At 38.3% G+C, this 25,369-nt stretch overlaps 1 protein-coding gene across 4 annotated transcripts in view; it reads right to left on the bottom strand.

Moving 5' to 3' along the window:
• Positions 1–209: 209 nt before the first annotated feature.
• Positions 210–25,369, bottom strand: part of SEC22A (SEC22 homolog A, vesicle trafficking protein) — a 73,179-nt gene continuing 48,019 nt past the window's right edge. For 2 of the 4 annotated variants that reach the window (XM_081235642.1, XM_081235643.1), the window contains exons 6-7: positions 16,105–16,170; positions 210–846 (exon numbers count right to left, since the gene is read on the bottom strand). In XM_081235642.1, coding sequence (XP_081091768.1) covers positions 646–846; positions 16,105–16,170 — 267 coding nt within the window. In that variant the 3' untranslated portion in view covers positions 210–645. Of the gene's footprint in view, positions 847–3,162; positions 3,218–16,104; positions 16,171–25,369 lie in introns of all 4 variants that reach the window. The other 2 variants (XM_081235641.1, XM_081235644.1) reach the window with 2 other exon arrangements.

Here is a 25,369-nt window from a genome sequence, read left to right as displayed (position 1 = left end):
CTGTGTTTTCAATACTTGCGATGCTCCAGGGATGAGCTCACCAGAGCCTTCTCCTACATCGGGTGATTTCCAGAGTTAAGACTCAAGCAAAAATATAAAAGGAAAAAGAACCCATTCCACACCAATCTGGATTTCACAAACTCATGGTACTATAAATGTGCAAAATCTAATATTTAGTAAGTAATTTGTTTTACACATAAACTTCCCAATTCACTGCAGCATCTTTTTATTTGGTCTACACTAATGCCTCACAAAGGCAAACCCAGGTTGTAGAGCTACTGCTTAGTTCTCAGAGCAAATACCACACATAATTTTGGACTGAACTCTCCAGCCAGGATTCAGGGCTGCTGGCCAAGTCTTCCAACGGCATCTGACTGTTCTTCCACTGCCATGGACCTGCAGAGAGGGTTCCTCATCTTCTTCTGATTGATCATCTCATGGCCAACATTCTGCTGAGAGGAGTTGGTGTAGCAGGTATGGCATGCTCATAGGCATGCCACGCTGACTTAAAACGAAAAGGACAGCTGGAGAGAAAGACAGCAGAGCTTCTCATTTGTGGTGAACAGTTTCTTCATCACAGTGGTAGTTAAGATATGGTCCCTCCTTTTTCCCCTGAAGCCAAGGCAACAAGTCTGAAGGATGGTGTCAGACATCGTAATCAGGAGCCTTGCCCTGGGCTTGCCTCAGCCAAATCTGGAGTGTAACAAATGCTCCCACAGTCACGTGAAAGAAAAGTTGCCAGAGGTTGCGCAGTTCATAGAGATACATGTTGCATAGACAGATTAAGCCAAACGTCAAAAAAGATTTGACATTCCGCCAGCCGGTGTAGTAGACAAATAAATAACACTGTTGAAAATATAAAAATGAAAGATGATTAGGGTTACAGGAAAAGAAATAGATGCTTCTACTATAAAGCTGTAACAGGTCACAGGGTAAAATGTGAGAGTGGAAAATGGTATTTTTCAACTACGGCTAAGACAGGGTAATATCTTTAATACACTCAGCTATACACTCAATGTATCTTTAATACACTCCCTATTTAAAAGGGAAATAGGTTTAAGAAATAGGTTTGCATAATCTGGAATCAGAGGAAAAGAGCTATAGAGAACATTTTGGAGACAACACAATCTGAATATGAATCCTCTATTAGATAATACTGTATCAATGTTAAATTTCTTGGGTGTGATAAAGGTATCATGGCTATGTAGAACGATGTCTTTGTTCTCAAAAGACACATGTTCAAGTTTTTAGAGGTGAAATATCTTGATGTTTGTAACTTATTTTAAAAACAACTGTGCAGGAACTTCTGCTTCTGGGATGATGGAGTTGATGCACTTTCCTCTATTCTTCCCACTAAGTACAACTAAAAGCCCTGGACATTATATATCAAGCAAAAGATGACTCTGGATGATGAAGAGAAGAAGTCAGAGAGGCTAAGGACCTTGAGACCCAGGGAATGACACAGTGGTAAATTACCTTTTTTTTTTTTTTTTTTGCCTCATATATCCCAAACTTGGAGCTGAAGCAGCTGGCAACTAGAAACACCAATGGATGCACACAAACAAAACAAACAAAAAAAACACTCAGTAAAATCTTATTCTCTCTAGCCAAAAGACCATGAGAGGGGCACCTTTCCAAGACAGAGAACTTTTACATAATAACTATTCTACTCCAGCCAAACACCACCAAAAGCAAAACAAAACAAAACAAAACAAAAAAACCCACAAGAAAACTGTGACCACCCACACCTACCCCATCAAAGCCTATGTGGGGAGCCTATAATGCTCTAAGGAGGTGTTCTAACACTCCAGGGCTTCAGAGAAGGCAAGTGGGAAGCCAGAACTTTGATTCCCACCCCGTGGTGTCAGTGGAGACCAAGTGGGACTCTGGACATTCACCTCCACTTGGCATTAGCAGGGCAATGGATTTCTCATCAGAAACCATAAAGTTCAGGTAAGAGTGGGACAACATTTTTCAAGTGCTGAAAGAAAAGAGTTGTCAATCCAGAATCCTATACTCAACAAAAATATCCTTTAGGAATTAAGGGAAAATAAAGACATTTATATAAAAATAAAGACATGAGAGAAGACTAAGAGAATTTATCACCAACAAATGTACTCTAAAAGAATGGCTAAAGGAAGCTCTCTAGATAGAAAGGAAACAACAGAAGAAGGAACCTTGGAATAATGGATACAAAGTGAACTCAGCAAAAATACAGGTTAATGTAATAGGCTTGCCTTTTTAAGAACTTTCTAAATTATGTTTGATGGTTGAAGTAAAAATTGTAACACTGCCTGATGTGGTTCTCAATATATGTAGAGGAAATATTTAAGACAATTATATTATAAATAGAGAAGGACAAAGGGACATAAAGGGAGGTACAGTTCCTATGCTTCACCTGAACTGGTAAAATTATAACACCAAAAAACTGAGATAAGAAGGTGAAATGCAATACCTAGAGCAATATTTAAAGCTATACAAAGAGACATACTCAAAAACATTACAGATAAGCCAAAATGGAGTTCTAAAAGAATGTTGAAGTGATCCACAGGAAGACAAGAAGAAGAAAAGAGAAAAATGAAAAACAAAAAATAAGATGGCAGACTTAAGCCGTAACATATCAATAATTATACTGAATATAAATGGCTTAAATATACCAATTAAAACAGAGATTGGCAGGGTATATTAAAAAACATAAATGAACTCCATATTGTCTACCAGAAAATCAATCCAAATGACATAGGCAAGTTAAAAGTAAAAGGATGGAAAAAGATATAGCATGCAAACATTAATCAAAGGCAAGCAGGAGTAGCTATCTTACTATTAGGTAAATATAAAAATATTTCGGGACTTCCCTGGTGGTCCAGTGGTTAAGACTCCGGGCTTCCACTGCAGGGGGCACGGGTTCTATCCCTGATCAGGGAACGAAGATCCCACGTGCTGCACGGCACCACCAAAAAATAAAAACTTTAAATAAATAAATAAATAAATAAAAATATTTCAAAGAAAGTAAAAAAAAACCAGGGACAGAGAGGGATATAATGATAGATTGGAGAGAGACCTTCAAGACAGTGGCAGAGTAAGACGGGGAGATCACCTTCCCCCCCCACAAATACATCAAAAATACATCTACATGTGGAACAACTCCTACAGAACACTTACTGAACGCTGGAAGAAGACCTCAGACTTCCCAAAAGGCAAGAAACTCCCCACGTACCTGGGTAGGGCAAAAGAAAAAAGAAAAAACAGAGACAAAAAATAGGGACAGAACCTGCACATATGGGAGGGAGCTGTGAAGGAGGAAAAGTTTCCACACGCTAGCAAGCCCCTTCACCCCCCAGAGATGGGGGGTGGCGGGGAGGAAGCTTCAGAGCCACAGAGAAGAGCGCAGCAATAGGGGTGCAGAGGGCAAAGCAGAGAGATTCCCGCACAGAGGATGGGTGCCGACCAGCACTCACCAGCCCAAGAGGCTTGTCTGCTCACCCCTTGGGACAGGGAGAAGCTGGGAGCTGAGGCTTGGGCTTCGGAGGTCAGAGCCCAGGGAGAGAACTGGGGTTGGATGCGTGAACACAGCCTGAAGGGGGCTAGTGCGCCACAGCTAGCCAGGAGGGAGTCCAGGAAAATGTCTGGAACTGCATAAGAGTCAAGAGACCACTGTTTCGGGGTATGCAAGGAGAGGGGAGTCAGAGCACTGCCTAAATGAGATCCAGAGACAGAAGCGAGATGCGGCTATCAGCGCGGACCCCAGAGATGGGCATGAGACACTAAGGCTGCTGCTGCAGCCACCAAGAAACCTATGTGCAAGCACAGGTCACTATCCACACCACCCCTCCCGGGAGCCTGTGCAGCCCACCCCTGCCAGGGTCCCGTGATCCAGGGACAACTTCCCCGGGAGAACACATGGTGCGCCTCAGGCTGTTGCAATGTCATGCTGGCCTCTGCTACCGCAGGCTGGCCCTGCATTCCATACCCCTCCCTCTCCCCAGCCTGAGTGAGCCAGAGCCCCCTAATCAGCTGCTCCTTTAACCCTGTCTTGTCTGAGCAAAGAACAGACACCATAAGGTGACCTACATGCAGAGGCAGGGACAAATCCAAAGCTGAACCCCAGGAGATATGCGAACAAAGAAGAGAAAGGGAAATCTCTCCCAGCAGCCTCAGGAGCAGTGGATTAAATTTTCACAATCAACTTGATGCACCCTGCACCTCTGGAATACCTGAATAGACAACGAATCATCACAAAATTGAGGCAGTGGACTTTGGGAGCAACTACAGACTTGGGGTTTGCTTTCTGCATCTATTTTGTTTCTGGTCTTATGTTTATCTTAGTTTAGAATTTAGAGTTTATGATCATTGGTAGATTTCTTTATTGATTTGGTTGCTCTCGTCCTTTTTTTATATATAGATATATATACTTTTTTCCTTTTTCTCTTTTTGTGTGTATGTGTATGCTTCTTTGTGTGATTCTGTCTGTATAGCTTTGCTTTTACCATTTGTCCTAGGGTTCTGTCTGTCGTTTTTTTTTTAATTTTAATATAGTTTTTAGTTCTTGTTATCATTGGTGGCTTTGTTTTTTGGTTTGGTTGCGCTCTTATTTCTTCCTTTTTCTTTTCATTATTTTAACTTTTAAAATTTTCAATAATTTTTTTATTTTAATAATTTAATTTTTTCCTTTCTTTTTTCTCCATTTTCTTCTGAGCCATGTGGCTGACAGGGTCTTTGTGCTCTGGCCAGGTGTCAGGACTATGTCTCTTGAGGTGGGAGAGCCAAGTTCAGGACCCTGGTCCACCAGAGACCTCCCGGCTCCACGTAATATCAAACGGCGAAAGCTCTCCCAGAGATCCTTGTCTCAACACTAAGACCCAGCTCCACTCAACGACCAGCAAGCTACAGTGCTGGACACCCTATGCCAAACAACTAGCAAGACAGGAACACAAACCCACCCATTAGCAGAGAGGCTGCCTAAAATCATAATAAGGTCACAGACACCCCAAACACACCACCGGACATGATCCTGCCCAGCAGAAAGACAAGATCAAGCCTCATTCACCAGAAGACAGGCACCAGTCACCTCCACCAGGAAGCCTAAACAACCCACTGAACCAACCTCACCCACTGGGGGCAGACACCAAAAACAACGGGAACTACGTACCTGCAGCTTGCGAAAAGGAGACCCCAAACACAGCAAGTTAAGCAAAATGAGAAGACAGAGAAACACACAGCAGATGAAGGAGCAAGGCAAAAACCCACCAGACCAAACAAATGAAGAGGAAATAGGCAGACTATCTGAAAAAGAATTCAGAGTAATGACAGTAAAGATGATCCAAAATCTTGGAAATAGAATGGAGAAAATACAAGAAACGTTTAACAAGGACCTAGAAGAAAGAACTAAAGAGCAAACAAACAATGATGAACAACACAATAAATGAAATTAAAAATTCTCTAGAAGGAAGCAATAGCAGAATAACTGAAGCAGAAGAACGGATAAGTGACCTGGTAGATAAAATAGTGGAAATAACTACCGCAGAGCAGAATAAAGAAAAAAGAATGAAAAGAATTGAGGACAGTTTCAGAGACCTCTGGAACAACATTAAACACACCAAAATTTGAATTATAGGGGTCCCAGAAGAAGAAGAGGAAAACAAAAGGACTGAAAAAATATCTGAAGAGATTATAGTTAAAAACTTCCCCAACATGGGAAAGGAAATAGTCCATCAAGTCCAGGAAACACACAGAGTTCCATACAGCATAAATCCAAGGAGAAACATGCCAAGACACATATTAATCAAACTATCAAAAATTAAATACAAAGAAAAATATTAAAAGCAGCAAGGGAAAAACAACAAATAACATACAAAGGAATCCCCATAAGGTTAAGAGCTGACCTTTCAGCAGAAACTCTGCAAGCCAAAAGGGAGTGGCAGGACATATTTACAGTGATGAAGGGAAAAACCTACAACCAAGGTTACTCTATCCAGCAAGGATCTCATTCAGATTCAGTGGAGAAATTAAAACCTTTATAGACAAGCAAAAGCTAAGAGAATTCAGCACCACCAGACCAGCTTTACAACAAATGCTAAAGGAACTTCTCTAGGCAGGAAACACAACAGAAGGAAAAGACCTACAGTAACAAACCCAAAACAATTAAGAAAATGGTAATGGGAACATATATATCGATAACTACCTTAAATGTAATTGGATTAAATGCTCCCACCAAGGGCTTCCCGGTGGCGCAGTGGTTGAGAATCTGCCTGCCAATGCAGGGGACACGGGTTCGAGCCCTGGTCTGGGAAGATCCCACATGCCGCGGAGCAACTGGGCCCGTGAGCCACAACTACTGAGCCTGCGCATCTGGAGCCTGTGCTCCGCAACAAGAGAGGCCGTGACAGTGAGAGGCCCGCGCACCACGATGAAGAGTGGCCCCCGCTTGCCACAACTAGAGAAAGCCCTCACACAGAAACAAAGACCCAACACACACACACAAAAAAAGCTCCCACCAAAACATACAGACTGACTGAATGGATACAAAAACAAAACCCGTACATATGCTGTCTACAAGAGACCCACTTCAGACCTAGGGACACATACAGACTGAAAGTGAGGGGATGGAAAAAGGTATTCCATGCAAAAGGAAATCAAACAAAAGCTGGAGTAGCAATTCTCATATCAGACAAAATAGACTTTAAAATAAAGACTATTACAAGAGACAAAGAAGGATACTGCATAATGGTCAAGAGATCAATCCAAGAAGAAGATATAACAATTGTAAATATTTATGCACCCAACACAGGGGCACCTCAATACATAAGGCAAATGCTAACAGCCATAAAAGGGGAAATCGACAGTAACACAATCATAGTAGGGGACTTTAACACCCCACTTTCACCAACACACAGATCATCCAAAATGAAAATAAATAAGAAAACACAAGCTTTAAATGATACATTAAACAAGATGGACGTAACTGATATTTATAGGACATTTCGTACAAAAACAACAGAATACACTTTCTTCTCAAGTGCTCATGGAACATTCTCCAGGACAGATCATATCTTGGGTCAAAAATCAAGCCTTGGTAAAGTTAAGAAAATTGAAATCGTATCATGTATCTTTTCCGACCACAAAGCTATGAGACTAGATATCAATTACAGGAAAAAATCTGTAAAAAATACAAATACAAGGAGGCTAAACAATACACTACTAAATAACCAAGAAATCACTGCAGAAATCTAAGAGGAAATAAAAAATACCTAGAAACAAATGACAATGAAAACACGACGACCCAAAACCTACAGGATGCAGCAGAAGCAGTTATAAGAGGGAAGTTTATAGCAATACAATCCTACCTCAAAAAACAAGAAACATGGGCTTCCCTGGTGGCGCAGTTGTTGAGAGTCCACCTGCCAATGCAGGGGACATGGGTTCGTGCCCCAGTCCGGGAAGATCCCACATGCTGCGGAGCAGCTGGGCCCGTGAGCCATGGCCGTTGAGCCTGCGCGTCCGGAGCCTGTGCTCCACAATGGGAGAGGCCACAACAGTGAGAGGCCCACATACCGCAAAAAAAAAACAAAAAAAAACAAGAAACATCTCAAATAAACAACCTAAATTACACCTAAAGCAATCAGGGAAAGAAGAACAAAAAACCCCCCAAAGTTAGCAGAAGGAAAGAAATCATAAAGATTAACTAGATCAGAAATAAATGAAAAAGAAATGAAGTAAACAATAGCAAAGATCAATAACTCTAAAAGCTGGTTCCTTGAGAAGATAAACATTAACTGATAAACCATTAGCCAGACTCATCAAGAAAAAAAGGGAGGGGGCTTCCCTGGTGGCACAGTGGTTGAGAGTCTGCCTGCCGATGCAGGGGACACGGGTTCGTGCCCCAGTTCGGGAAGATCCCACATGCTGCGGAGTGGCTGGACCAGTGAGCCATGGCCGGTGAGCCTGCGCATCCAGAGCCTGTGCCCCACAACGGGAGAGGCCACAACAGTGAGAGGCTCGCATACAGCAAAAAAAAAAAAAAAAGGGGGTGAAGACTCAAATCAATAGAATTAGAAATGAAAAAGGAGAAGTAACAACTGACACTGCAGGAATACAAAGGATAATGAGAGATTACTACAAGCAACTATTTGCCAATAAAATGGACAACCTGGAAGAAATGGACACATTCTTAGAAAAGCACAACCTTCCCAGACTGAATGAGGAAGAAATAGAAAATATAAACAGACCAATCACAAGCACTGAAATTGAGACTGTGATTAAAAATCTTCCAACAAACAAAAGCCCAGGACCAGATGGCTTCACAGGCGAATTCTATCAAACATTTAGAGAAGAGCTAACACCTATCCTTCTCAGACTCTTCCAAAATATAAGGGAGGAACATTCCCAAACTCATTCTACGAGGCCACCATCACCCTGATATCAAAACCAGACAAAGATGTCACAAAGAAAGAAAACTACAGGCCAATATCACTGATGAACATAGATGCAAAAATCCTCAACAAAAATACTAGCAAACAGAATCCAACAGTACATTACAAGGATCATACACCATGATCAAGTGGGGTTTATTCCAGGAATGCAAGGATTCTTCAATATATGCAAATCAATCAGTGTGATACACCATATTAACTAATTGAAGGAGAAAAACCATACGATCATCTCAATAGATACAGAGAAAGCTTTCGACAAAATTCAACACCCGTTTATGATAAAAACCCTCCAGAAAGTAAGCATAGAGGGTATTTACCTCAACATAATAAAGGCCATATATGACAAACCCACAGCCAACATCATTCCCAATGTTGAAAAAATGAAACCATGTCCTCTAAGATCAGGAACAAGACAAGGTTGTGCACTCTCACCACTATTATTCAACATAGTTCTAGAAGTTTTAGCCACAACAGTCAGAGAAGAAAAAGAAATAAAAGGAATCCAAATCGGAAAAGAAGAAGCAAAGCTGCCACTGTTTGAAGATGACATGATACTATACATAGAGAATCCTAAAGATGCTCCCAGAAAACTACTAGAGCTAATCAATGAATTTGGTAAAGCAGCAAGATAAAAAATTAATGCACAGAAATCTCTTGCATTCCTATACACTAATGATGAAAAATCTGAAAGAGAAATTAAGGAAACACTCCCATCTACCACTGCAACAAAAAGAATAAAATACCTAGGGGTAAACCTACCAAAGGAGACAAAAGACTTGTATGCAGAAAACTATAAGACACTGATGAAAGAAATTAAAGATGATACAAACAGATGGAGAGATATACCATGTTCTTGGATTGGAAGAATCAACATTGTGAAAATGACTATACTACCCAAAGCAATGTACAGATTTAATGCAATCCCTATCAAACTACCAATGACATTTTTCACAGAACTAGAAAAAAAATTTCACAATTTGTATGGAAACACAAAAGACCCCGAATAGCCAAAGCAATCTTGAGAACGAAAAATGGAGCTGGAGGAATCAGGCTCCCTGACTTCAGACTATACTACAAAGCTACAGTAACCAAGACTATATGGTACTGGCACAAAAACGGAAAGATAGATCAATGGAACAGGATAGAAAGCCCAGAGATAAACCCACGCCCATATGGTCAACTTATCTTTGATAAAGGAGGCAGGAATGTACAGTGGAGAAAGGACAACCTCTTCAATAAGTGGTGCTGGGAAAACTCGACAGGGACATGTAAAAGTATGAGATTACAACACTCCCTAACACCATACACAAAAATAAACTCAAAATGGGTTAAAGACCTAAATGTAAGGCCAGACAGTATCAAATTCTTAGAGTAAAACATAGGCAGAACACTCTGTAGCATAAATCACAGCAAGATCCTTTTTGACCCACCTCTTAGAGTAATGGAAATAAAAACAAAAATAAACAAATGGGACCTAGTGAAACTTCAAAGCTTTTGCACAGCAAAGGAAACCATAAACAAGACGAAAAGACAGCCCTCAGAATGGGAGAAGATATTTGCAAATGAAGCAACTGACAAAGGATTAATCTCCAAAATTTACAAGCAGCTCATGCAGGTCAATATCAAAAAAAACAAACAACCCAATCCAAAAATGGGCAGAAGACCTAAATAGATATTTCTCCAAAGAGTATATACAGATTGCCAACAAACACATGAAAGAACACTCAACATCATTAATCATTAGAGAAATGCAAATCAAAACTACAATGAGATAACATCTCACACCGGTCAGAATGGCCATCATCAAAAAATCTAGAAACAATAAATGCTGGAGAGGGTGTGGAGAAAAGGGAACCCTCCTGCACTGTTGGTGGGAATGTAAATTGATACAGCCACTATGGAGAACAGTATGGAGGTTCCTTAAAAAACTAAAAATAGAACTATCGTATGACCCAGCAATCCCACTACTGGGCATATACCCTGAGAAAGCCATAATTCAAAAGATATATATGTACCACAATGTTCACTGCAGCACTATTTACAATAGCCAGGGCATGAAAGCAACCTAAATGTCCATCAAGAGATGAATGGATAAAGAAAATGTAGCACATATATACAACGGAATATTACTCAGCCATCAAAAGAAATGAAATTGAGTTATTTGTAGTGAGGTGGATGGACCTAGAGTCTGTCATAGAGTAAAGTAAGTCAGAAAGAGAAAAACAAATACTGTATGCTAACACATATATATGGAATCTAAAAAAAATGGTTATGAAGAACCTAGGGGCAGGGCAGGAATAAAAACGCAGACACAGAGAATGGACTTGAGGACACAGGGTGGGGGAAGGGTAAGCTGGGACTAAGTGAGAGAGTGCCATGGACATATATACACTACCAAATGTAAAACAGATAGCTAGTAGGAAGCAGCTGCGTAGTACAGGGAGATCAGCTTGGTGCTTTGTGACCACCTAGAGGGGTGGGATAGGGAGGAAGGGAGGGATACACAAGAGGGAGGAGACCTGGGGATATATGTATATGTATAGCTGGGTCACTTTGTTATAAAACAGAAACTAACACACCATTGTAAAGCAATTATACTGCAATAAAGATGTTTAAAAAATGATAAATGGATCAATCAACCAAGAAGATACAGCAATCCTTTATGTCTATGAACCAAACAACAGAACTGCAAAAACTGACAGAACTCAAATGAGAAATACACAATTACAGTTGAAAAATTCAATACTCCTCTCTCAAAAATTGACAGAACTAGCCAGAAAATCAGCAAGGATACATAAAAACTGAACAACGCCATCAACCAACAGAACCTAATCAAAATTTATAGAACACCCACTCAAAAATAGCAGAATACACATTCTGTTCAAGTGCCCAAGGAACATATACCAAGACAGACCATATTCTGGGCCACAGAACAAACCTCAACAAATGTAAAATAACTGAAATCACACAGAATATGTTCTCAAACTACAATGGAATCAAACTAGAAATCAATAATGGAAAGAAAACCAGAAAATATCCAAACACTTGGAAACTAAGCAACACAATTCTAAATAATCCATAGGCCAAAGAGGAAATCCCAGGGAAAAATTTTTTAAATACACTGAATTAAATGAAAATGAAAATACAGCAGCTCAAAACTTATGGAACACAGCTAATGAAGTGCTAAGAGGGAAATTTTTAACACTAAATGTATACATTACAAAAGAGAAAATTCTCAAATCAAATCATCTAAGCTCCCATCTCAAGAACCTAGAAAAAGAGCCAAATAGACGCAAAGCAAGCATGAGGAAAGAAATAATAAAATAAAATAGAAAATAGGAAAAAAACAATAAAAACAAAGAGCAGGCTCTATGAAAAGATCAATGAAATTAACAAGAAAGACTGATAAAAAGAGAAGATACAAGTGATGAATATGAGGACTGAAACAGGAAATATCACTACATAGCCTACAGACATCAAAAGGATAGTAAGGGAATACTATAACCATTCGACACACAAATTTGATAACATAAGTGAAATGGACCACTTCTTCATAAAACACAAACCACCATAATTCACCCATTATAAAACATTATTTGAATAGCTCTATAACTATTAAGAAAATTGAATTTAAGACTTATTAAATAGCTGAAGTAATCAAAACTATATGGTACTGGCAGAGGGACAGACACATAGATCAATGGAACAGATACACAGCCCAGAAGAAGATCCACATAAACATGCCCAACCGATTTTTTTTTAATGCAAAATCAATTCAGTACAGAAAAAAAAAGGAATAACTGAAAAATTAAACTTCATAAAAATTTTAAATGCTTGTTCTGCGGAAGACTGTTAAGAGGATGAAAAGACAAGCTAAGACTGGGAGAAGATATTTGCAAACTACGTATCTGACAAAGGACTAATATCTGGAATATATAAAGAACTCTCAAACTCAACAGTTTAAGACAAACAATCTCATTAGAAAATAGGCAAAAGACATGAACAGACATTTCACCCAAGATGATACAAAGATGACAAATAAGCACATAAAATTATTTTCAACATCATTAGCCACTAGGAAAATGCAAATTAAAACCACAATGAGATATCATTACACATCTATCAGAATGGATGAAGTATTAATAAAAAATAGAGATGACACCAAATGCCGATAAGGATGCAGAAAAACTGGGTCACTCACACAATCCTGGTGGGAATGTAAAATGGTACACTATTCTGGAAGACAGTTTGTCTCTTAATAAGCATGCAACTACTATGCACTACCACATGACCCAGCAACTGCACTCCTGGGCATTTATCTCAGAGAAATGAATACTTTTTTGTTCACACAAAAGCCTGTACATGAAGGTTTATAGCAGCTTTATTTGTAACAGCCAAAAACTATAAACAACTCAGATGTCCTTCAAATGAGTGACTGATCAAACTGTGGTACAGCCATACCATGGAATATAATTCAGCAATAAAAAGGAACAAACAATTGATACATCCAACAACTTGGATAAATCTCCAGAGAATTATGCTGAGTAAAAAATGCCAATCACAAAAGGTTACATACTATATGATTCCATTCATATAACATACTCAAAATGAGAAAATTATATTAATGGAGAACACACTAGTTGTTGCCAGAGATTAAGGAGGGGTTAGGGCAGGAGGGAACTACAAAAGGCAACATGAGGAGTCTTTATGGTGATAGGACTGTTATATATCTTAACTGCATCAATATCCATATCCTGTTGTGACATTGTATTATAGCTTTGCAAGATGGAAGGAACATTGCGGGGAAACAGGTAAACATTATACAGGCTCTCTCTTATGACTCCATATGAGTCTAATTATCTCAAAATTAAAAGTTTAGTAAGAAAAACAACTTTATACATTCATTTTATCTGCAACTTACATTATAAACAACAAATATACACACTATATGCACAAACATACAAAGAGAGAATGAGATAAAGCAAGTGCTGCAAAATGTTAACAATTGGTGATTCTAGGTATACCAGTTTCTCAACTTTTCTGTAAGTCTGAAGGTTTTCAAAATAAAACACTGAAGGAAAATAGTCTCTAGTTTCTTCAGACTTCCTCTGATTTCCTATATTATCTTTTTTTTTTAGGTCATGCCACGTGGCTTGCAGGATGCTGGTTTCCCGACCAGGGATCGAATCCATGCCCCCTGCAGTGGAAGCGTGGAGTCCTAACCACTGGACCACCAGGGAATTCCCTGATTTCCTATTTTAAATGCTCCATATCAAGATTATCTCTATCTGGCTGAACGCTGTGATTCCCTAAATACCCATGGCCTGGAGGAAAAGGCAACAAACCATGTAGTAGTGGCCTTTGAGGTCTGATCTGACGGAGATGAAAAAATATCCTGACAATTGGAGATAGATAGAGCATGTTATATGGTAAAATGTAATCACTTAGTTTTTACTGTGGGAAAAACAACATTATTATCACTCTGCTCAGCATATTTGGAAAGCATGCAGTTTCATGCCTGTCAATATGAAGGAAATTGGTTTTTTGATTTTCTTTTTTAAAGCATGAATTTATTTTTCTCAAGTTAAAAGGTCACCTGGGTGACACTGCTCCACCATGAGGCAACTCTAAAAACTACTTTTAGCTGTTCTGAGAAAGGTAACAGAGGTGTGCCTATCTATAGGCAAGAAGAGCACTGGTTCTGGTGTCGCCTGGGTTCAAGTCACTGACTGGCTGTAAGAACTGTCTGGGCCTCAGTGAAAAATGGTGATAATAATAGGATTAGTGTGGGGCTTTCCTTGAGGATTTAATGGTACAAGGAAAGCAAAGGGCTTAGCACAAAGCAAGAGCTCAACATATTTTTGAATTATTATTAGAATTTAAAATTATTTCACTAAGGCAAAACAGCTAAAAGTATATTTTATAAAAACAACCATTCAGGAAATTTTAAAGTTAATATTTACCTCACACTGTTTTAGAATCATATGAAATAATGCATATAAAAGTTATTAAATTATAACATTATAAAAATCATGTAAATATAGGAATTTTGCTTAGAGACAGCATGATATAGTGGAATGAATATGACACTGAAAATCAGAAGACTCAGAGTTCTGACTCTACCACTTACTGGCTTGTAACCTCAGGATAGTACTGAAACTGTCTCAGATTTTTCCTTTTCAAAAATGAGGATATATACCCTGCATGATAGGACTGTAGAGATTAAAGTAGAAAATCTACATAAGAATATTTCATAAAATTAAAGTACTTGTGACATCAACGAATACAAGCTTTCACATTTCCTGCATGAAATGTCATTAATTAAATTCAATCTGCCAAATTTACAGGAAAAATTTCTGAAGCTAATATAAGTGATTAAGAAAAATTAGGGGAGATTGAAAAAAAAATGGTGCTGGGACTTCTCCGGCAGCCCAGTGGTTAAGACTCTGAGCTCCTAATGCAGGGGGCCCAGGTTCAATCCTTGGTCAGGGAACTAGATCCCGCATGCCGCAACTAAGAGACAGCATGCTGCAACTTTAAAGAGCCTACATGCCGCAACTAAGACCTGGAGCGGCCAATAAATAAATAAATAAATTATTTTTAAATGTGGCCACTGAAACTAAAATTTCTAATATGTCTTTACATAAAAGTCAAATGCATATATTTAAAATATTTCCCAGGACTTCCCTGGTGGTCCAGTGGTTAAGACTCTGCGCTCCCAACGCAGGGGTCACGGGTTCGATCCCTGGTCGGGAAAGTAAGATCCTGCATGCCGCACAGCGTGGTCAAAAAAAAGTGTACATGTATTTTTTATATATATACACACACACACGTATATTTATTTCCCTAAGGACTTCTACCAAGTTTTAGGTAGCCTTTTATTTGCAGTCCTGAATCTTTCTAATGTTTTTCTATGCAAGACAGAGAAATGTGTCACTTATAAAAGTTAAGTCAAAATGCCTTGCTTGCTCTAACGTGTTTTAGCAAAGACATTCTTGAATCTGGGTAATTGGCATGGTTACCTCTCCCTTCCCTAACACATCTGTGCTTCCTCTGTTCTTGGAAATGGGAGTATGTATCTCCCTATCACTCAGGTACAAAACCTCCTCCCTCCTAAAGTCTCAGATCTATTCTGTCTTTCAGTCCTAGTTAGTCTTCCTTCTCAGCGTCCTTCCTTTTCTTATCCCTACTGCCATTACCATTAGTTTAGGCTTTCATTACGTTCTGCCTCTCAACTCATTTCCTTGCTTCTAGTCTCTCTGCTCTGACAATCCATCCTACTCATCAGTGCTAAATTAAATATCCTAAAAGCCTGCTTTTACTGTTCCCTCTTCAAAGACTTTCCCTAAAGTACAAAATCCTCAACCTGGAGTAAAAGCAGAGCCTGGAAGCTGAATAATATGTCACCAGAATATCTAGAAGTATAGGCTTTACTGCCATAGGCTGAGGACCTGCCACCTATGAAGCCCCAGCACAGGAGAGGGCTAACACTGAGTTCACTGGGATCTATGTCCGTTCAAAAGGGTCACAAAGCTAACAGAGGCTCAAATTTTAAAAAGGGGCAAAGAACTCAGACATTATTTTTATTTATTTAAAGTGCACAAGAAATTTTTAGAATTGATACCTGAAACAAGCAATAATGGGAAAGTGTTTCTTAAAATCGGAGAGAACCTACCTGGTAAAGGCAGGCTGCTGTTCCAAGGAAAAATGCAACAATGTAATTAAAATCCTCACCATCACTCTGCAAAAACAAAATAAAAATTACTTTTTTTTTCCAGTGCAAGCCCATTTCCAAAACAATCCATTGGGATAGGATATGACAACATTTACGCACAATGGTCAAAATTTTCAGAAGTGGCAAATAAAAATTCTCAAGAGTCTTAAAATAGTAACATAAAATACATTATAAGAACCAGGGAGTGTGAGGTAGAGGAAGGCTACCAGTCTTCCTCTATGTCTGGGCCTCCTCATCAATTATATCTTATCCAAGAGAAGATGAAAGCCAATGGAAAACAAATTTCCATGTAATGTAAAAAGCGTCTCTTCTTGCTACTAAAGAAACCAAATAAAAATGTACAACACCCCAGGGACTTCCCTGGTGGGGCAGTGGTTTAAGAATCGGCCTGCCAGTGCAGGGGACATGGGTTTGATCCCTGGTCCGGGAAGATCCCACATGCTGCGGAGCAACTAAGCCCATATGCCACAACTACTGAGCCTGTGCTCTAGAGCCTGTGAGCCACGACTATTGAGCCCACGTGCCACAACTACTGAAGCCCGTGTGCCTACAGCCCGTGCTCCGCAACAAGAGAAGCCACTGCAATGAGAAGCCCATGCACCACAATGAAGAGTAGTCCCCGCTCGCCACAGCTGGAAAAAGCCTGCATGCAGCAACAGAGACCCAACACAGCCAAAAATAAATAAATTAATTTTTTAAAAAAGTACAACACCCCAGTAGCCTATAAAGTTAAGCCTGCTTGCTAGGATTACTATTTGGCTCAAATAAATATTGACAAACTTTACCATCTAGTAAGCACATTACTGAACTGTCCAATAAAGTCTTTGGCATGATTTAAAAAAAATTTTTTTTTAAAAAGACAACCAAAACTGAAAAGCTACTGTCCACTAGAGTGTGCTAAATCCCAATGAGGAAATTCAGTTGTACACGCTATGCTAGAAAAAAAAACCACCCAGAGGAAAAACAGAGATAGATTATTCATAGAATATTTCTTTTAAAAGAAAACGAATAGAGACATGTAACAAACCCTTTTCTTCTATTCCTTTCTGATTCCTCTTATATATCTATATTTATCATTTCTTTCAATGTTTTTATGAAGTAGAACATAAAGCCCAGGCAGGAGCATCAAATTTCTTTCTTCTAGGTAGAAACATTAAATTTGGCCCTTATTTTAGAAAAAAAATCTCTTTATACAATAAAAATTTCCAGAAGACATGGGAGTGTCTCTCACGACCATGTCTTCAGGAAATAATATAAAGAGAAAATTGCTTTTCCATTTGCTATTGGACAACAGAAGTGCCTGTAAGGCAGAGGGAGAGGGGCTTATCCTAGTGAGAGGATCTTAAAATAGAAACCATTAATCTGTCCGGGATGGTTAGGCCAGTTCAATCCCAAAGGCAGGGAAGGTCAACACAAAACCCTTCTACTTTAATAATTCTAAGACTTTTAAATAAGTTGTTTGATTGTTTTTTTCTTCAGTCCATTAAATGATCTTTTTTGATTATAAAAGTTCATGTTCACTGTAGAGAATCTGAAACAGAATGTTACAAAGAAGAAACTCGTATAATCCATAATATTACAACTTTGGGAGAATTACTGTTAACATTTAGGTACTTCCTTCCAATCCTTTCTGTACAAAAATATATGTACATTAAAAAAATGGAATCATACTTTTACATACTGCTTTCTAGTACTTCACACTATATCATAAACATGTTCTCAAGATACTAAATATTTCTCAACTACTTAGTTTTTAATAATTATATAACCTTTAATTGTGGGACTATATAATAATTTAATTACTGTCTTACAATTGAATACTGTATTTTCCCTAAATTTACACTATCACTTTATAACTCTCTTAATTGCCTTTGGAACACTTAAAAGCATGTTTCTGGACTCAATCAGATCTGGGTTCAAATCTTTACTTATTAGCTGTATGATCATGGACTATTTATTTAACTTCAATTCCCTTTTTTGAAAATAAAAGTTGTAGAGATTCAATGAAATAACATTGGCAAAAATATAGAACAGTAACTGACACACAGTAAGTATTCAAAAACATTCTCTAACTTCTCTTTCCCAGAGGTTACTGTCTGCATCATTCATCAGATAATTAGGATTACCTTTCAATATTGTTTAAATGTCTAATGTACTGGCCTTGTCTTCTCAATGAGATCCTAACCTTCCTTCAGGGCAGAAACTAAATCTTACTACTTGCATGAAACCGTGCACATAGTAGGAATTCAACAAATGCATGCCAAATTGAGTTCAGCTTTGAAAAATCTTTATTTCCCCTTGCTAAAGAGAATATCTATAAACATATTCTTCCATTCAATAAATAGTCATTCATTAAACACTTATGGGCCAAGTACTGTGTTACTAGACCAAGGACAGAAAACAAGTTAACACCAACTCAAGAAGCTCAACTCTAAACAGGAAGGCAGATACAAAGAGCAACAATTCCCACCTGAAGTGGTAACTGATGGGATAGGAGTGTGTACAGGGTACTAAGGGAGCCTACTGGAGACACATTTAATTCTACCTGGAGAAAAAAAGGATCAGGGAAGGTTTGGCACAGAAAATAAAGCTTAATTTTCATCTTGAAGGATGGACTAGTAGACAAGGTAGGAAGAGAATTCCAGGCAAAGGGAGTAGCTTGTGCAGTTTCAAGAAGGAAGAGGCTAGGATGACTCCAAGGTCTCCCATTCAGGCAACATTTAAATGATACCATTCACCAAGTTGGGGATATAGGAGGAAAAGTAGGTCTGAGAGCAGAAAAAACTTGAGTTCATTTTGGACAAGGTATTTTGGGCTTGCTAGTGACATATCCAAATAATTATGTTTAATAGACATTTAAGTCAGCTTCAGGGAACAGTTTAACCTAGAGCTCTAGTTTAGTTGTCATATATTTAAATAGTAGTTAAATGAAATAAAGGACTATGACAACAGAATGCAAAGCTTAATTCTTGATTGGCTGATAGACTGGAGAGAGAAAAAAGTATATATAAAGGATATCCGAGGTCAATTTTTAATTGCGAAATTTGAATACAGATTTTATATTAGCTAATACTGCACTGGTCTTCAACGTCTTTGGTGTAAGAATGGTATTGTGATTATGCAGGAGAATGTCCTAGTCCTTAAGACAGACATATTGAATAATTTTGGAATAAAATGTCATAATACCTACAATTTTACTTTCCAATGATTCAGAAAAAAAAGAAAATAAAGAGATAAAAGGAGAAAGAAAGGTAGGTATGTGTACAGGTGGATGTTAATTGTATTGTTTTTTTTAAACCTTTCTATAGGCTTAAATTCTTTCAAAATAAAATGTTGTGTGGTGGGGGAAAACAGGGATACAAATGAAAATAAAAATGCTATGCAGTCACTAAAAAGAATCTCTATATACTGCTATGAAATGATCTACACATTGTCAGGTGGAAAAAGATGCAAATCACTATGAACAGTATACTGCCATTTATAAAGGAATAATTTTATAAGTAAATATAGAAATACATATGTATTAGCATATGTACATAATCGCTCTAGAAGGATACACCAGTGGTTGATTGACTCTGGGGAGGAGAAATGGGAAGAGAATTACTTACTGTGAAAATTAAAGGCTTTGAAATTTACCATCTACACATTTTACTGTGTGTATGCGTGACTGTGGATATTTGTGGATATACATGTATTAACTCTTTAAGTTATGAAAATATCCAAGGAGAAGGTATAGAGTTAGAAGAATATAAAGCCCAGGACATGACACAAACGCTACTATTTAAAGGAGAGGTGGAGGAAGAAAGTTTACCAAATAAACTGAGGAACAAGAAGAGATAGGAAAAAAATACAACAGGAGAAAATTCTTTCACAGAACTGAAGGAATGAGATAATGTCGAGAAGAATAAAGTAACACATCAAACTATTAACAGTGATGTTTCATTTGCTTCTAAGTTTTCTAAAATAAACATTATTTTTGAATTTAAACAATGAGTTATTTTCAAAAGGAAGAACTGAACAGTGTGTGAGATGAGACAGAGAGGACACATCAAACAAGGCCTCAAGAGTGGCTGCAATATTTGGCAACCAGAAGGACACTGGTGAACTTAATGGTGGATGTTTGAAAGAATTATGAGGGCGGAAAGAGATCACAGTAAACTAAGAGAACAGAGGTAAGGGAACGGGGGCAACAGGCATAGTCTATGCTTTCAAAATATTAGAAGGGAACATTTATCAAGAGGTTTTTTGTTCATTTTTTAAAGATCAGCAGGCTATAACATATTTATGAGCTGAGAGAACAGAGCCAGTAGAGAGGAAGCAGATGAAAAACAGATGAATAGCTAGAGGTTGAGGAAACATGGGGCAGAGGTTTAGAGAATGGACAGAAGTCAGAGTGGGGTGGGTGCAGGGTGGACACGAGAAGGGATAAAGGTGGGGTGGGGAAGGAAGGGCTGAGGTAAGGAGTTCAAATCTTTAAAAATCACATTCACCTTCAGAGGATGCTAGATTACCAACATTGATTGAAAAATAACAGATAAAGGGAAAGAATTTTTTTTTAAGGTGATGATAAAGAGGTAAGCAGAAGCTTCATATAATAGCCATAAATATGTACTAGAATGATACTATTTAAATGTTTGTAATAATTGGGAAAAATTCACTTTTTAATCTTAGGTGAAAAAAAGGACACAAAGTTACATAATGGATATGATATGTATATATATATGGTATATATTAATAAAATAAGAAAACTTGGAATTTTTCTTTTCTTCTTTATACATTTTCCCCCAATTCTTTAACAATGAGCATAGAACTCAGGAAAAATACATTAGTTTTTTTAGAAGAAAGCAAGCAATGCATCTTACACAGATATTACGCTACTAAATAAATCCAAACTTCCAGTGAGCTTTAATAGGTATATAATTTCTTTAAAAGGTAGTAACAAATCTACTGGAAATAAAGAACTCAAGGAATAAAAGCAAGTTGATTACTTTAAGTTGTAGTATCCATTACAAACAATTTTAGAATCGGAGAGTCTTAGCACCTTAGTACTGAAGTGGTCCTTGAGCCTATGTAGTCTAAAAATTATTTATTTATTTATTTATTTATTTATTTATTTTCTTTTTTTTAATTAGTTTCTGCTTTATAACAAAGTGAATCAGTCATACATATACATCTGTTCCCACATCCCTTCCCTCATGCTCGATGTTCATTTTCTTAATGACATATCATGTTGAGCATTTTTGTATATGCTTATTTGCCTCTTGTATATCTACTTTATTAAGGTGTCTGTTCAGTTCTTTAGCCCATTTTTTAATTGGGTTGTTTGCTTTCTTCAGTTTTAGAGTTCTTTGTATATTTTAGATACAAGCCCTTGTCAGATGTGTTTTGCAAATATTTTAATATTTTCTTCTAGCTTATGGCTTATCTTTTTCATTCCCTTAAAAATGTCTTTTGCTGTTTTAAAATTGAGTCCAGGGCTTCCCTGGTGGCGCAGTGGTTGAGAGTCCGCCTGCCGATGCAGGGGACACGGGTTCGTGCCCCTATCCCGGAAGATCCCACATGCCGCGCAGCGGCTGGGCCCGCGAGCCATGGCCGTGGAGCCTGTGTGTCCGGAGCCTGTGCTCCGCGACGGGAGAGGCCACAGCAGTGAGAGGCCCGCGTACAGCAAAAAAAAAAAAAAATAAAATAAAAAATAAAATTGAGTCCAACTTACCAATTTTTTCTCTCATGGATCATGCTTTTGTTATTGATCTAAAAATTCATCACCACACCCATGGTCACCTAGGTTTTCTCCTGTTACCTTTTATAAGTTTTATAGTTTTGGGCTTCCCTGGTGGCGCAGTAGTTGAGAGTCTGCCTGCCGATGCAGGGGACACGGGTTCGTGCCCCGGTCCGGGAAGATCCCACATGCCGCGGAGTGGCTGGGCCCACGACCCATGGCCGCTGAGCCTGCGCGTCCGGAGCCTGTGCTCCACAATGGGAGAGGCCACAACAGTGAGAGGCCCGCATACCACAAAAAAAAAAAGTAAGTTTTATAGTTTTGTGTTTTACATTTAGGTGTGTGATCCATTTTGAGTTAACTTTTTTGTAAAAGGTGTAAGATCTGTGTCTAGCTTTTTTTTTTTTTTTTGCATGTGGATGTGCAGCTGTCCAGCACCATTCATTGAAAAGAAAATTTTCTCCACTGAATTGCTTTTGTTGCTTTGTCAAGGATCAGTTGATTATATTTGTGTGGGTCTATTTCTAGGCTCTCTATTCTGTTCCATTGACTAAATTATTTCTCTATTCTTTTGCCAGTAGCACACCGTCTTAATTATAGCTTAACAGTAAGTCTTGAGATTGGATGGCATCAGTCCTCTTGTTTTCTTCAGTACTGTGTTGGTTATTCTGGGTCTTTTGCCTTTCCATATAAACTTTAAAATCACTTTGTCAATATCCACAAAATAAATTGCTGGGATTTTGATTGGGATTGTGTTGAATCTACAGATCAAGTTGAGAAGAACCAACAGCCTAACAATTTTGAGTCTTCCTATCCATGAACATGGTAGACCTTCTTTTATTTCTTTTATCAGAGTTTCATGGTTTCCCCATATAGATCTTCTATGTATTTTGCTAGATTTATTCTTAAGTGTCTCATTTGGGGAAGGGGGTGCCAATATAAATGGAATTGTAATTTTAATTTCAAATTTCAATTGTTCCTTGCTGATATATAAGAAAGCAATTGACATTTATGCATTAACTTTGGATCCTGTGGCCTTGCTACAATCATTTATTAGTTCTAGGAGTTTGTTGATTCTTTGGGGATTTTCTGTATAAATAATCATGCCATCTATGAATAAAGGCAGCTATATTTCTTCCTTCCCAAACTGTATACTTTTTGTTTTCTTTGTCTTATTGCATTCACTAGGTCTTCCAATGTTGAATAGGAATGGTGATAGGGGACATCCTTGTCTTGTTCCTGATCTTAGGAAGACAACATGTACTTTCTCATCATTCTTGATGTTAGCTGTAGGGTTTCTGTAGATATTCCTTACAAAGTTAAGGAAGTTCCCCCTTATTCCTAGTTTGCTGTGAGTTTTATCATGATTTTGTCAAATGCTTTTTCTTTTTTTTTTAATTTATTTTATTTTATTTATTTATTTTTGGCTGCATTGGGTCTTCGTTTGCTGCGTGTGGGCCTTCTCCAGTTGCAGTGAGCGGGGGCCACTCCTCACTGTGGTGCGCAGGCCTCTCACTGCAGCAGCCTCTCTTGCTGCAGAGCACAGGCTCCAGGAGCACGGGCCTCAGTAGCTGTGGCATGCGGGCTCCAGAGGACAGGCTCAGTAGTTATGGTGCATGGACTTAGTTGCTCTGCGGCATGTGGGAATCCTCCCGGACCAAGGCCCGAACCCGTGTCTCCTGCATTGGCAGGCGGATTTTTAACCACTGTGCCACCGGGGAAGCCCCCAAATGCTTTTTCTGACAAAAAAGCATGATATGACCATATGATTTTTCTTCTTTAGCCTGTTGATGTGATAGGTTGTATTAACTGATTTTCAAATGTTGAATCAGCCTTGCAAAACTGGAACAAAACCCACTTGGTTGTAGTGTATAATACTTTTTACACATTGTTGGATTCAATGTGCTAATATTTTGTTGAGGGTTTTTGCATCTATGTTCATGAGAGATACTGGTTTGTAACGTTGTCTTTTTAAAATATAAGTAGGCTGAGAAATCTCAGAGCTATCAGTCAGTTACACATAAGCAGTAGTTTAATCAGATTACTATTCTTCTGAAAACCTCAACCGTGATGAGGCAAAGACATTACTGATCAGAGGGAGAACATGAAACACTTAGGAATCAAGGCAGGCATTAGTCGGGGACAGCAGCTCAAAAGCCATGAAAAGCTGTAGTTTATATTACTTGCTTAGTTTTTTTTTTAATTTATTTTACTGAAGTATAGTTGATTTACCATGTAGCATTAATTTCTGCTGTACAGCTAAGTGATTCAGATATACATATACATACATTTTAAAAATATTCTTTTCCACTCTGGTTTATCACAGGATATTGAATATAGTTCCCTGTGCTATACAGTAGGACCTTGTTGTTCATCCGTTCTATACTACTTGCTTAGTTTTGAAGTTGTGAATCAGAGGAAAGACTCAGTCCAGGAAGAGGAGGGATAGGATATGAGTGCCTGAAAAAATTATGAGATATGACAGCCTTGCCTGAATTTTAACTTAAAAATCATGAGAACTAAACCCCAGGTTCTGCAACTTATGTACTGTCTTCTAAGTCAGGGATGGTAAGGCTCTCCTTTCCTCTACCCAGGCCTGCTCCCTCCCTTTATTAGTTTGCCAATTTCAAACAACTAGAGAATTATTTTAACAATAAAATTTTAACCTCACAGAACCACCTTCATAATTTTTGGCAACTCTAAACACTAATTATACCATTATTTATTAAGATATGTCATAAAGGTGACTTTTATTACAATTAATTTCTTTTAAAAGGAAATTTTCATATCTCTACCATTAACAGAAACTAGTATCCCTTACCAAACACAGACACTATACATTAATATACATTAAATACATAACTCTTAAAATTAAAAATGTTTACCTCTCTACCACTTAAAGTCATCTATTGTGTAACCAGGTGTAAATGTGTCCTATACTTAGAGAAATACTCATCAAATCCACCTTTCTCCTTCATTTTATAAGCAATAAAACTGAGGAGCAGAAAGTAAGGTGAGCTACTCAAGGTCACCGAGCTAATCAGTAGCTCAGCTGGAGCCAACCCTCTCTCTCGCTCTCTCTCTTCCACTAACAAAAATCAACTCTTCACACTCCTATGCTACTGTTCTTTCCACTACATCAAGTTAAAAAAAAAAAGGCAAGAGAGGATCTTATTTATTAGTATTTTCAGTCAGCAGTCTCCAAATTGCCTTTGTTTCTTTTTGGCAGGTTGTTTAACTAGCTCGAAATTGAAATACTGCTGGAATAAAGCTAACTGGCTAAGGAACAGGGGCAGGAATGACAAGAGACAATAGCCAGCTGTCCTGTGCCTGAAAGGGAAGAGGGACTTTACCTGCAGGCCCAGGATGTTTGGGAGAGGAATTCGGAAGTCATGAAAAGACCCCCAACCCCCTGGAGGCAAAGCTCAGCTGTCTGGAACCTGTGATGTCCTCTGCTATTGGCTTCATATGGCTGAGGACGTTCAG

The sequence above is a fragment of the Mesoplodon bidens genome (assembly GCF_964165515.1).
Source record: "Mesoplodon bidens genome assembly, chromosome: 5".
Lineage (NCBI taxonomy): Eukaryota > Metazoa > Chordata > Mammalia > Artiodactyla > Ziphiidae > Mesoplodon > Mesoplodon bidens.
The sequence above is the reverse complement of the archived record's forward strand: the minus strand, read 5'-3'. Positions and strand labels throughout refer to the sequence as shown.